A 15,594-nucleotide genomic window follows, 5' to 3' on the forward strand; every position below is an offset into this window, starting at 1 on the left:
TATGCTGCCGCATAACGCCCGAGTGCGAGCGCGAGGACTCCCTCTACAACCGGCTCTGTAACTCAATGAATTTCAATTTGTCCATTTTTTTATTAGACATTTCTCATAGTAAAAAAGTCAAGCTTTCTTTTGAGACTATTTAAAAAAAAATCGTAGGTGCCTAAATTGCGAAAAAAGTTAAATAAACAATTGATTTATTGAAAAAATTGTTTAAATATTTTTTTTGTTATAAATAATAAAATAGGATGAAAGCGTGTAAAAAGCACTTTCCAAAACCCTCATAAAAATTTTAAATCGCGTAATTAGAAAGGAAGTTACAGGCGTTTGAAACTACCCCTGCAGGCATTGGGGTTGAAAATTCAACCCCCCCCCTCACTTGGGAAGGGTTGGTAATCCTGGTCTATAAGTTTGTGGATTAACTACTGTTGGGTAGGCGAACATATTCCCAGAATTTAGAGACAATCGAAAAACATGACTTTTTGAGTTGGGGCCGTTGAGGAATAATGCCCCATATTCTCTATTTCAATTGTTGAAATCCGTCGAAACACCTTAAAATAAAAGTTAATTCATTTCGTAAATTATACGTCATTAAAATCAATTGAATATAAACTGAAGTAAACTGACTCATTAAAGTTATATGAAAAAAATGTTAAAATTGCTGAAAATATTTAAAATCCTTGAAAATTTAATAAAATCCTTCGAATATTGTGACATTCCTTGTAATGCATGTGTCACTCTACAACTTTCTGGAATGAGATTCTAGAAACGATGTAGCGGGAAATTTCTAAGAAATAGTGTTCTTTAGAGCAAGGATACACGACTGCATAAGTGTTAATGAAAACTATTTTTAAAAGATTACGAAGATTGCGTTAGAAAAATGCTTTTTTCTTATTCATTTTAGAAACTTCAAGAGTGACCTTTGTACATTTAAATCATTTAAAGCTGTGGAATCGTTAAGAACCTCTTGAAATTCAACGAAATTTCATTTATTTTCCAAATTTCTCTAGAAATCCGATGAAATTTTTGTAAATTCTACAAAATTCTAGCAAATTTCTCGAAATTTTCTATAACTCTTAAAGTCTTTTAGAATCCCTTGGAATTTGTTGAAATTTAACTTATTTGTTCAAGATCTCTGAAAAAACTGTATCCGTATACAAATCTTAGAAATACTGTTGAAGTTCTTAAAATTCATGGAGGTCCCTCAAAATTGGTAAAAACCCTTTAGAATCCTTCAAAACCTAGTGTTATAATATTCTGAAATCTTCAAAAATCCTTGAAATATTTATGAAATCTTACGAAATCGCTTAAGATCCATGGCAATTCGCTGGAATTTAAATTAGATTAAACTTATTTATTAAAGTTCTCTTTAACAAAATCGTTTAAATCTCTACATTTTTTAAATCCTTGAATCCTTAAAATCTCTAAAAAAATTTGAAATCGCTAGGAATCCCTTCAAGTATAACTTAATTTAATTTATTTTATATATTTTACTATAAATATTATAAAATCTTTGGAAATACTACAAATCTCTTGAAATCCTTCGAAATGTCTCAAAACCTCCGAAAAAGTTTGAAAAGATTAAAAATCCTCTAAACTCACTCGAAGAGTTGCGAAATTCCTTAAAATCTATAGAAGTATTTTTAAATATCTTGAAAATCGATGGAATCTCGAAAAATAAATTGAAATATTTGGAAATGCCTTAAAATCATTTTAAAATCTTTAAAGACATATTCAAATTAAATTAAACTTATTCATTAATTTTTAAACTAGCTAGGAATCCCATAAATTTTAATTTAATTTATTTTAGTTTCTAAAGTTCACTAGAAATATCTTTAAATCTTTGGAAATCCTACATAATTCTTTGAAATCCCTTGACATTTTTTAAATCCCTCTGAAATCCCTGTAAATGTGTAAAAATTTTTTAAATGCAATTAGATTTTTATGAAATCCGACGAAATCGCTTGAATGAATAAAAATCATTCCTTTATACAAATTCTCTATTTTTTGCATAAATTCTTTCAGTATTTTAACATTTTTTATTGCTTCCTCATAGGAAGTAGCTTTCTAGTTTAGAGATTTAAAACAATGTTTACCCTGTTATGTGAGAAAAACTTGTTTGATATTCAAAATACAGCAAAACTATATGTAGTTATACAAAGTTTATAACTACACACAATTTTGTACACACAAAGTAGAAATAAATAATTTTTTATATATATTTTCCTACTTGATGGTAATTATGAAAAGTTCTGAAAAATATCTAAAAATACGGAATGTTGTCATTGGAGTTATTAAATCCATCATGCAAATCAGCTGTTCTGTATAAAAACCACCTACTTAGGTTTTGGCACAAAATTTACAGAGAAAATTTTCAAATTTTTGCTTTACAAACAAAAAATAATTTTCAGATTATGCAAACTCAATAGCCTGAATTTTCAAAATTAATTAATCCATAACAAAAGTTCCCAAAGAAAGTAAAGATCACGAATGTGATGTTCTAAATTCTCAAAACTTTGAAATACACTACATAAAAAAGTACCATCAGTAATAAAACCATAAAAGGTTCGAAAGAAAGTGATAAAAAAGTATGGACACTGATACATGCTTTAATATGGGGCCGTGTATAAATTACGTAAGGGTTCTTTCTGAAATTTTACAACCCCATGTGATAATTTTTTTATATCGTGATATTTTTAACTTTATTTTCGAAACTCGTTAGGCACTTTTAACGGACAATTGAGTCTTACGACAATTATCAATCGTAAATTCGTAACTGCTCCTTGGAGAAGGAATTCGAGACTTACAAACATTTGAAAGTGTCTAAAAGTTTTTAATATTTTCACCTCCAGTATATCAATCGCTGCCCTCTCTCAGTAAGAGGAGAAATTTCAGAGTAAAGTTATAGAAGTTAGGCAACCGATCCCGAAACTTTCACAGAAAGCATTTTTTTCTTTCCATCCTTATCATAGGACTATTCAGAGTGCAATCGATCAGTTCTCAAAGCATCTTAGGCGGCAATCCGTAATTTCGCAATTATGAGCCATACCAGGATAGAAACACGTAACTAAATCCGGAACAGCGCAACCCACGTTTTACATGGCGCTTACGTTCTTCTCTCGCAAATAATTAAATGTCCGTCTAAAATTTATCAACAGCAATTACTATTCAAATTATACTACTCCTAACACCGAAATTTTATTAAATGTTTCAATCAAATTATAGGAAATATCTTTCGGCCTCTTTGATCAATTTTCATTCCATAAATCTAATCATTCAGACTTCTTCCATTCTTTTCAGGGTCAAATTTGTAAATATCCCTGGTGGAAAAAAAGTTTACAAAAAAGTACAAAGTTTTTTAAATAAAGCATACAACAATTTAACAAATAAATGCAAGTGGCTTATTTTTTCTTCGATTATCTTGTAGAAAAGTAATAAACATTAACAATAAAGTATAAGTTTCTACAATTCAAAACTTTGTATACATTTTGATTGAAATTTTTTTACTTTGTTGTAAAAATCCATAGTATACAAAAATACTTAATTTTACATTTGTTTAATTTGGGTGTTTCACATCATAAAACCACTTTTAATTATACGTAAATTATTGTTAAAATTATAAAGGAAGCAAGCAAATATTTATATTCAAGAGTACAAATCTTTTCATTTTAATGACCGTGTTCAATTCTTGCTCAATTGTTCAATATTTATTTGTAGTAAATAGTTGCTCTTTTTCGAACTACGATGATAAATAGTGAGAACATTGCAATGCCATTTATATGGTGTCAAACCTACTGTAATACATTGAAAAAAGAAACTTCAAACGTAAGGTTTTTTGTTGTTTAATAACGATTATTCATTATTGTATTTTAATATTCTACTTTCTCTTTTAAGTTTTAATATAAGCTTTTTTTGATATCGATTATTTACTCAATTTAAAATTATATTGTTTCTATATTCTAAATATTGGTCAGCCTATATCAAAAAAAGCACAAGTTTGTGATTGAAAACCCTGTAAATTTCTGTAGATTTTTTAGTTGTAATTTCTTGTAGTTATTCAAACAAATAGTTGAACCTTTAAGCGAAAGGGATGCATTTTTCAAATCTAAATAGTAAAATTTTTAGCCAAATAGTTGAATATTCATCATAAAAGAACAACTTCGAACCAATGTGTCCACTTATTCTTACATAAAAAAGATTACACTTCAACCAAAAACAGTTTCATTTTGAACCAAATACGTAAATTTTTGAACAAAGAAGGTGACTTTTGAACAAAATAATACATTTTTAACAAATTGGTTAAGTTGTTAACCATAACGATGATTTTTCAACATACAAAGAAGAATTTTCAACCAAATTGTCGAATTAAAAAAAAAGATAAATTTCCAAAAATGTGGACGAATGTCCAGCCAAAAAAGATTAAACTTGTACACAAAACAGTGGAATTTTCAACAAAATAGTTGAATTTGGAAACCAGAAAGACGTTTTTTAAAGGGAGTTTTGGCATTCAACCAGAAAAGTTGAGATTTAACAAAAAAACGTTCACTTTCTACGAATAAAGATGAATTTTCTATGAAAAAGATAAAAATTCAAGTCAGAAGTACAAATTTTCTATCAAAAACACTAAATAAAAAAATAAATCTTTAACAAGAATAATTAAATTTTTAGTTAATAAAAATTATTTTTGACTAAATATTTAAATTTTCAACCAAAGAAATGGATCATCAACTAATGGCATACATTTTTAGAGTGTTCCTCTTTCAAACAATTAGTTAGATTTTTTATCAAAAATTTTACTTTTCTAACAATAGAGGAAGAAGACTACAACAATTTTAAACAATACTGTAGAGTTGTCAACTAAACCCGATCAATTTTCATCCAATAGTAATGTAGTTAAGTTCTCAGTTAAAAAAATTAATTTTCAACCAAAAAAAATGGAACATTCAACAAAATTGTTAAATTTTTTAACAATAAAATAAATTTTGATTAAAGTAATTAAGCTTTCAACCAAGTAGTGCAATTTCCTCGATGAAAAATCGAAGAGTTGAATTTTCGATTAAAACGATCAATTTTCAATAAAAAAAGATAATAGTTACATTTTCAGGTAAAAAATTAATATTCAACCAAACGAAAATACGAATTTTCAACAAAGTAGTAGAATTTTAAACCAAGAGAAATAAATTCTGAACAAGAAATACAATGGTAGACTTTTGAATTAAAAATAATTAAGTTTTAACAAAAAATAATTCTCGATTTTCAATATCATTTTGTGGACCTAATTATTTAAACAAATAATATAAATAATGATTCGGATGCGATGCTCAAATGCAGATAAAAACGTCTTCAAAAGTAAAAATGTCTAAATCTTTTACAGAAGTAGGGTTAAGAATGAAAAATAATCGTAAATGAACAACGACTATTGTTATAAACATTTTAATAAAGAAAGTTATAATGAAATATTATAAAAATTAAATATAACCTGTTTTAATACCCAACTGACAATTTTGATTGTTATTAACATTATTACAAGCAATTATTGGGTTCAAAATTTTTTAACGAAGAAAATTCTTTTTTCTACATACTTATGGTGCAGTTTTAAGTTATTTATAATCAATAATGCTGGAATTCAACATTTTCTTAACTGAATCTGCCTGGGCTTGGCTTTAATATGAATTTTTACAATATTAAAAAAAATTATAAGAAACATATTTTGTGGATGATGGTCTCAAACTTTTATTATTATTTAATGACAATATCCACTTATAATTATTGCGAAATTCACTTATTGAAATCTATAGCTGACTATTTATTGAAGAATTTAATAATAACGTTCATAAAATAACAATTAAGTGTGGGTGACACATTTCTGTATTCACAAACCATAATTTTTAATTGATTTTCACTTTTCAGCAAGTTTTTTTTCTGCTGTTGAGCAAAGCATCCAAGTATTTGTTAATCTAATTTGTTTATAACAATAGGCTTACGTATAAAACAAATTATTTATTTTCTGAAGTATATTTACCTTCATTATGTAGAGAATATATTTAAAAAATATCTAAATGGGTTAAGAGCTGTCGGCTGTAGTGGATTGTGAAAAGTAACATTCCGATTCTGCCCACTATGGAACGTCTTTTTTCCGTAACATGAGGTCCTTGATTTTGAAAGACTTGGAACGGTTATAAGAAATTCATATTTTTCTAAATCCATGAGAGGAAAAGATTTCTGCGCACCACATATTCAAGGCGAAACTTCCAAAAAGGATAATGCTGAATATCCGAAAAGTGTGATGAAACTGGAACTAATAAATAAGCTAGTCCAGGAGAGAGCGTGTCCTCAGCATAACTTGATGACTGTCGACTTCAATAACATATGACACTTTTTCGAATTTTCACTCCACAATAAATGCGTCACTATAAAACTGTCATTAAAAGATTAAAACTTCTTAATTATGTAAATAAAAAAAACTAGAAAATGAAGATTCACAAAGGCATTAGGTGCTCATTTTTTACATCTTTCAAAACTATCATCCCACTTTCTGAAGTAGGAGTCGAAACTAGATAAATCTCTAGAAACTCTTTTAAAACGAAAAAAAAAAATTTTGCAGATTCAATTATTATTAATTTTTGTTTGTTAAAAATTATTCAGAAAACTTGAAAAGTCTTCTAACACATATTATGTTTTTAATTGAGAATTTATCTTCTTTTGTTCTAAATCTTTAGTAAAAGATGCAATTATTTTTGCCTGAATATTGGTTCTTTTTGGTTTAAAAGCCTACTATTACATTTTTGTATGCGAACTTTTTTTAGTTCAAAATTTATTTTATTTGGTTAAAAATTGTGTTACTTGGTTAAAAATTCAACAATTTTGTTAGAATTGTTTTCTGGAGAGTTTGTATTGTGGTTAAATTTCTAAATTTTTATATCAAATACAAAGATTTCTCGGTACTTGCCTAAAAATTCATTTTTTGTTGTTGTTAAAAATTCAACTGTTTTGTTGAAAATTCGTGTTTTTGTTGGTAAAAATTAATTTCTTTAATATTAAATTTAACTATTCTTTTTTTTGAAAACTGATCTTTTTAGTTAAACATTTAACCGTTTGTTTGAAAATTTATATACTTTGTATAAATTCATCTTTTTTGTAGAAATTAATCTTATTCGTTACAAATCTATATCTATATTTTCGGGAGAAAATATACAACCATTGCGTTTTTCTTTGAGAATTCATCTTCTCTCGTCGAAAATTCAACTGCATAATTTGAAAATTGAACTCCCTATGGACCTCATAATTTCAACTGAAATATTTCCACTTTGAATAAAAACCTTTTCAATTTACCTAGAAAAGATCAATATTCAACGAAATAGTTGAATCCTTAACCAAAACCAACTAGTTTTCACCTAAAAGGATGGATTTTCAACCAAGAAAATAAATTTTCTGATAAAGAAGAAGAATTTTCAACAAAACAATTATATTCTCAACCAAACAGATTAATTTAAGGCTAAAATGATGAATCTACAACCAAAAAAGTATCTTTCTAATAAAATAGCTAAACGAAACAGTTGACTTTTCAATCTAAAAATATAAATCTTCAAAAACAAACAAATAATTTACAACCAAGTAATTAAATTATCTATAAACATGATACATTTATAATTGATAAAATTAATTTTCTACTAAAAAAAAGCGGGATTTCTATACCAAACTAACGAAAAAGGTGAAATGCGTACGAAAATAAGAATTTTCAAACCTCTTGTAAACTGATTCGAATCCTTCCTGAAAGTTGAAAAACCTTTCAAAGTAAAAAATTGCCTTAAAATATTGGAAACTTTTTTTTAACATTTTCAAAAATATTTAGGAATTTTTAAAATTTTTCTTCGAAAATTAATTTTTCAAACTGAAAAATTATTTATAATTTTTCCAGGAATCTTATGAGAATTTTTTTGTTTTCATGAAACCTTTAAAAATTCTTTAAAACCTTCGAAATTTTATCTCGAAATCTTCAAAAACTTACTTTTATAAAAATTGTTCGAAGCATTTAAAAAATTTATATTATTTTTTAACCTGTCAAGGCTTCTCATTCTTCTGTATATATTTTTAGGTGATTTAAATTTTTCCTAACATTAAACGAAAAATTGCATAAAGTACTAAAGTTTTCACATATCTTTTAAAACGATAGTACTCTTCTTACATTCAGAAAAAAGTTCTGCATAATTGAAAAAAATTGCCTTAAGATTTTACGGATTCTTTTCCATAATTTTGGAAATCTTTTGAACTGTTTTGAAATCTTCTCATAAAGTTAACTTTATAAAATAAAAAATCTTTTTTAATTTTCGCAAAAATCTTTGGAATATATTGTCATTCTCATAAAAATCTTATGAAAATCACTTTTTTTGGAAACATTAATTGTGATTCCCAGCTCTAATTTGCATTTCCAGTTCATTTCCGGGATTGCCCAAATTTTTACAATTCCTGGGTATTTTCCGGTTACCTGGGTAAGCAGACAAACTGACTTCAATTTCATGAAACAAATAAGAATTTGAATAATTTTAAAGTGTGAATTCTACTATTTTTTGCAAACGATTCTCAATTATCTTTTGAATAAAAAATATTAATGACAAACATCCGCATGTCCCTCATTTATTACGGACAAGTGACGATTTTTATAGTTGCATAAACACTCCTACCTGTCGTTTTAACAATAAAATATTTCTCACTTGTCATAAGGGAGGAATAAATTATTTCATTGTATTGAAAGCATCAATACTTTTTTTGTAAATGACTTCCTAAAAACATTAAATTTATGGTTTTTGGTAAAAGAAGGTTTTTTTTAAATTTCTATCATTTTTTCTTCTGTTGTCAAACTTGTTTTCAATTCGAATGATGAGTGTTGAAATCAGGATAATTTTGAAGCACAACGAAAAATTCATTGCATTGCCCGCATTGAGATATGACCGGTGATTTCGTTTTATGGCAAGAGCAGTTGAGTTTTTTACGTCTGGACCATGGCTCTGCAGATGTATCTTCAGAAAGGAATGATACCAAAACGGATATGGTAATAAGTCGCATTATATGTTGTAAAAGTTACGAAACAGAATTTCCTTTATAAGCAATATTATGTTTAATGATCATGTAGTGTCATTTGGTTCCAATTAAATCCCAATGTGCCAATATTTTTTCCAAAAAGTGTGTCAAAGTATTCGACAATGAGAAAACAGTTGGTATCTAATTACAATTAGAAATATATGTAATTTAGCTGTAATTTTCATTCTAGCAATTATTATTATTGTCTTGTAAGACTGGTCTATCAGCCCTAGTGGTGCATTCGAGCGAGACGATACCACAGAAAAAACTAAGAATAAAATTTGTTTCAGATAATTTTTTAGAGAATTAAGGTTTTATTCAAACAACTTCGCGCCTTTCAAAATACATACGTTGTCATGGAAAAACAAAAGAAACTTTAACCAATATTCGGATAAAATTTATGCTGTGAAGTTAATTTTTTTCTCAGGTAATTTTTACCTCGGAATCAAGGTAAATTTTATGCTTCGTTTTCTCTGTGACGAGAATTGATCGATAATTTACTTAATCTCGGTTTGCCATTACGATACTCTAATATCGTTTGGTGTTATTAGATCGAGATTCCTAACCCGCAAGTGCGTTTTGTCAGCAGTGTTTTTTTCAAAAAGTTTTATCTTTTTTTGCAAAATATTTATTATACGCAATTAGTTTACATATTTGTTTTTAAAATAATCATGTTTGAGACACTCTGCGCTGGAATTTCAATAAAATGGAACTAAGTATATTTAAAACGCAGATATTTCAGTTTAAATTTTGTTGGGGTCTGATAAATCCGTTCTAGGTAGAACGGAAAATTTCGCAGTTCTAGCACTTGAAGATTAAGAAAACGATCGATCGTACCGAGATTCTCATTTTTTCACCAAATTTGTTCACAACAAAAAATGTGATTGCCAAATTGAGCACAAAAAATTAAGTCTTAGTGTTTTTTAAAATTACAAATCAATATTTTCATTATTATAAGACTATTAAAAACTATACTTCAATTAAAAAAAAACTATTATAAATATATTATATGAAATTTATCTTTAAAACATTTGTGAATGTAAAGAATATGCTGAGATTTACGAATATGAAAAAAATATGTAAAAAAAAAGAATTTTTTTAAAGCAAAATTTTTAAAGTTTCCAAGAATGCAAAATTTCAGAATATATATTCCAGTGAGTTTGGAAGATATTTATAAGTTTCAAATAGATTAGAAAAAGTAAGTCGAAAATTCAAAAAATTTCAAAAAATTGAAAACAAAGAATTCAAAGTCTTTTAACCCTTAAGAAATTTTCAAGAGAATAAACAAAGTTTCAAGATTTTTAGAAAAATTTGTAATATTTTTCTTTCTAACAAATTACATTAAAATTAAAGTTTTTCAAATCATTTCAAGTGATTCCTTAAATTGTTGAAAAAGTATCTGGAAGACTGTTAGGCAAGTGTTTAAAGAGTTTTGCTAGTTTTACAAAACAGAGAATAACATTTTTTTTAGTTTTGCCGAATTGAAAAATAAATAGAGAAAATTCGATTAAGTTAAAAAATATAAAATATTTAGAAGTCTTAGAAATAGTCTGAAATAATTTTAAACTTGAAGGACTTTTTATCTAGATTTTTCAAAAATGTATACAACAAATTTAAAAGTATTTTGAGAATTATTAAAGGTTTTGAGAGAGTAAATCAATTTTTTAAGGAGTTTTCTGAATAAAGCAAAACATTATTTCTTATTTTTCATAATGAATTTAAAAAGACTATTAAAATTTTTTTAAACATTTCAAATCATTTCCAAAATTGACGGAAAAAGCAAGATTTCAGGGTAATTTTTTTATTTTTGCAGGATTAAAAAAAATTCAAAGAAAAATTCGAGTCAGTTTAGAAGATATTATTAGGAACTTTTGAAATAATTGGAAACCTTATTTATAATTTGAAGAGGTAACATTTTTATAACAAAATGTAGATTTTAGAAGATTTTGAAATAATATTGTAAATCTTCTAAAAAATTTTGAAACTTTTAAATACAATTTTTGTAAATTTATTTTTAATGAAAATTTCAAAATATTTCAAAATATAATTAAAATTTTCAAAATATTTGGAAGATTTTAAAGCAATTTTCAATATTTTAACATGTTTTTCACAATTTTGGAAATAATTTTAGTCAGATTTAAAGATATTTAGGAATTTTAGAAGTTTAAAAAAAATTAGAAATCTTTTCAAACATAGAAAGATTTTCGAAACTTTATTAAATTATATAGATATTTTACGATTATATAGATAATTCCAATTATTTAGGTTTTGGATTGATAAATTATTAGTAATTATTAAAAATTACAATTTAATAATTTAAGGCTTTTACACTTCACAAAAATTAACATATTTAGATTCATGGATATAACAATTTTGACTAATTGCCTCAGTCAGGAATTAATTATTTATTTATTAAGCTAATTAATTATTGAAAGTAGAATTCATTTTCTTTATTATTTTTTTCAAAAGTCACTTTTATTATGACAGTTTTGATTTTTCCGATATTATCGGTCGAATTTGATCGGATGTTGTAAATGAGATGATATGATTGGTAACTCATTAACTCATTATGTCCTTTAGCATGAGTCTGAATGTTTGGCCAGTGGAGTGGAAAACTGCAGAAAACCTTCCGCTCGACATTAGTTAAATGCAACGAATTTACAACCTTCTTTCACCCCTTGATATTTTGTATGTTTCGCGAAAGCTTTTTGTTTCTGCTTTTTCTCTCACTACAGTGAAACTCTTTTATAGCGCTGATTTTGGAGCTGCCGGTGCGTGGGAACTAACTAATTATAGCCCGCTCCGCTTTTGTTTCTTAATGCCTGTGTGCTCGCCTAAGTGACAACCGCAGACCCCGTGCAGCTCCTGTTGCACCTACCTGCGGCGCGACGCGGCGCTGCATCAATGCTCGGAAGGGTTATAGAAGGAAAGGCTATTGAAACATTTCACTATATTTCAATATTAAAATGTAACATTACACATGGAAAATATAAGCGTGAGTAACAGTTTTGTGAAAAGGGTGGAAATATAAAAATTAGGAAATAATTTGACCAGTAGTCAATCCTCTTTTTACTCCTATTTTCCAGAAGATTCCCCTTCTTCTCATTTTTAATTTGAATGCAAACTGAATTAATAGAACCTAATAAGAAAATCCAGTTATTTTTCGTTAAAAGTTCTTTCTTTTCAATTAAAAACTCTACTGTTATATTTTTTGTTCACAATTCATTCCTTTTGAATGAAGCTTATTCCTTTTTGGCAAACAATTAATTTTTTTATATTCAACTATTTGGTTGAAAGTCGAATAACTTCAGTAAAAATTTATTTTATTAGTTGAATATTTAACTATTGTGTCCATAAATCTTTCCTTTTTATAGCAAATTAATTTTTTTAACTGAAAACTTAACTATTCTATTTTTAGTTGAAAAGTCATAGTTTTGATTGAAACCTCAACAATATGGTTGAAAAAAATTTATTTGGTTGAACATACGCCTTTTTTGGTCTAAAATTTAATCTGTTAATGGAAATTTAACTGCTTTGTTAAACTGCTCCGTGAAAAATTCATTTTATTAGTTGAAGGGTTGTAGTAGATAACTACGTAATCAATATTTTTTCAAAAAATGAGATTTTTGCATTAAAAATTCCTAAAAAATCAATGACATGTTTTTTTTAAAAGGATTTGTTCAAAATCTTATTTTTAATACAGTAATAAAAGATTGGTAATTCAAAACCAGATAACTGAATCTCTCCAAACATGTCTCCTATCTCATTTTCTTAAAAGGCCTGACTTCTTACCCTCTTTTAAACCATTTCGTAACCATATTCCTCTTCCTACAAGTTTTTTGTATACAGTTAAATAATAAATACCTCTTTTTTTAAAGAAAAATCCCTCAAATGAAATAATTTTCCACTGTGTTCAGCACCAAAGTACTAATCAAATTCCAACCTAAGATCTTAAATCTTCATTTTCTGCAAAAAGCCACATTTATAAGTTTCTTTTCTTTTAACTGTTTGCCTTTGGATCAGAAACGATATTTTAAAAAATAATTATGGTTTATTTATAAGGAAACATATACCTTTCTTCTTTTTATAGAACCATCATCGAAAAATCTTCTGTTACAGCGCGACACTGTCACACTAAATCTTTATTTTCCCTGAACAGAATATTTTTTTATGAACGTTTGTTTATTCTTATTCGTCTTCCTTATATATCGGAAGAAAGTTTTTAATACCTTTTTAAATTGAAAAATTGATTTTAAGTCGCTATTCAAAGGCGATTTTCAAAACCCATATAATTTGAATTTTATTATTCTTGAATGATTTATTTGAAATGGGTTACCTTTCTCTAATTAAACTCATTATTTCTCAATTGTGCAACTTAATATCTCGGATGCAAGTTTTGTTTTTCGTTTAAACGGAAATATGCATTTTGTTAAATGATCCTTAAGCGAGCCTGTATCAATTTTAGGTTCCTGACACTTTGAGATTGTAAACTTCCATATTCAATTTCTTGAAACTGAATAATTTTTTTAATCATACTTTTTTTGGCTTTAATTCAGAAACACTTTAGCTGAGGAGCAAACTTTTGATAATAGATAGAGAGATTTGATATGATAGAGTAAACTTTTATTTGTCTTTAAATCGTGATTTTGAATTTACAAAATGTTATTTTGCGTATCTGAAAAATTCTAATTTTGTTGGTTAAATACTGTTGTACTGCAAACCTTTAGTTAAAGATCCATCTCTGTTGTTGAAAGTTAAAATTATTTCGTTGAAAATTCGTAATTTTTTGGTTGAAATGTAATTATTCAATGAAAAAATTTACTTTTCCTTATTGGTTGAAAAAGAATCGTTCTAAGTTGAAAATTCAACAATTTGGTGAACAATAATTGATGTATTTCGTTATTGTTGTAAATTCGTATTTTTTGGTAGAAAATGATTTTTTTTTTATTTAAAATTTCAACTAACTGGTTGAAAGTTAAATTAATTTGTTGAAAATTTATTTTATTGGTTCTAACCTTATCGCTTTGGTTGAAAATTAACCTATTGTGTTGAAAATCAGTGTCTTCATCTTTAATTTTCACTATTCCATTTTTTTAAAAATGTAATTCTTTTATTGAAATTCAGCTATTAAACTGTTTAATGTGAATTCAAGTTTTTTGTTCGAAAATTTCCTGCTTGGTTAAAAGTTGAATTGCTTTATCAAATATTAATTTTATAAGTCGAGAATTCACCCATTTATTTAACAATCTAACTATTTTGCAGAAAATTATTTTGTTTGTTTGTGGTGAAAAATCAATCTAATCAACTATTAATTAAAACAGTCCTTTTTAGTCGAAAATTGATGATTTTTCGTTTAAAATTGAACTATTTGGCTTTAAAATTCAACTGTTGTGTTGAAAATTCGTCTGGTTGGTTTGATAACTCTATTATTTTCGAAGACAATTAAAATATACGACTAAAAATGAAATTTTCATGAAAATTGATTTTTTCCTTGAAAAATCAACTGTTTTTTTGAGAATTCGCTTTTTTGGTTTGATATCTCAACAATTTAGTTGAAATATCAACAATCAAATTTTTTTACCAGAATTAATTTTTGTTGTTAAATTTGACGTTGAGATTTAGTCTTCTCTTATTGTAAATTTAACTTATTGATTAAAAGTTCAATTTCCTTGTTGAGAATTAATTTGTTCTTGTCGAAGATTCATCATTTTAATTGGAAATTCAAGTGCTTTGTTGAAAGTTTAATTATTTTGTTAAAAATTTTACCATTTTTGGGAAAATTTAATTATTTGTTTAAAAATGTAGCTGTGTGCTCAAGAATTTGTACTTTTTGATATAAAATACATAATTTTGGATTGCAGTTTTAATTGTCTTCTAAAAAAATTTTTGTTGAAAATTTGACGGTTTTCTTAAAAATTCAGTCAACTATTTTCTTTCAAATTTAACCATTTTGTTGAGAAATCGTCTCCTTTGATCATCAATTTTTTAAAATAAAACGTAACTATTCCGTTAAAATTTTCATTGTTTCGTTAAAAATTCCACTATTTCTTGAAAAGTCATATTTTTTTCGAAAATTCAACTGCTTTTTAAAATTTTGTCTTTTTGTATTGTACGAGGGTAGTTCAATAAGTCCTTAAAATGACCAACAGATGGCGCGCGAATCGCTCCAAATCATCTGTTTTCAGTCAGCACCACTCCCGACTAGATATATGGTGCAGTCACAGTCCACATCTTCTGAGTTTACGTGTTTTTATAACCAATTGAAAACAAAAAATTGTTCGTTAAGAAAAATGGAAAAAAACGAGTTCAGAGCGGTAATCAAACATTTTCATTTAAAGGGTTTAACTCCATATGAGAGAAAAAATGAATTGGACTCAGTTCATGGCACATCTGCCCCTGCCTTAGTAACGGTTTATGACTGGGTAAATGAATTTAAGCGTGGTCGTACATTAATAAGTGACGAACCACGTTCAGGAAGGCCCGTAGAAGCAAGTACTCCCGAAATCATCAATAAAATCC

The 15,594-nt window shown here is 26.8% G+C and overlaps 1 protein-coding gene across 1 annotated transcript in view; it reads right to left on the reverse strand.

Moving 5' to 3' along the window:
- The window catches only part of LOC117169889 (neprilysin-2-like), a 65,600-nt gene that overhangs the window by 42,954 nt on the left and 7,052 nt on the right, over positions 1–15,594 (reverse strand). Inside the window, exon 2 of the mRNA XM_033356398.1 lies at positions 6,020–6,415. Coding sequence (XP_033212289.1) covers positions 6,020–6,025 — 6 coding nt within the window. The 5' untranslated portion in view covers positions 6,026–6,415. The remainder of the gene's footprint in view (positions 1–6,019; positions 6,416–15,594) is intronic.

Source organism: Belonocnema kinseyi, chromosome 3, assembly GCF_010883055.1.
Source record: "Belonocnema kinseyi isolate 2016_QV_RU_SX_M_011 chromosome 3, B_treatae_v1, whole genome shotgun sequence".
Taxonomy (NCBI): domain Eukaryota; kingdom Metazoa; phylum Arthropoda; class Insecta; order Hymenoptera; family Cynipidae; genus Belonocnema; species Belonocnema kinseyi.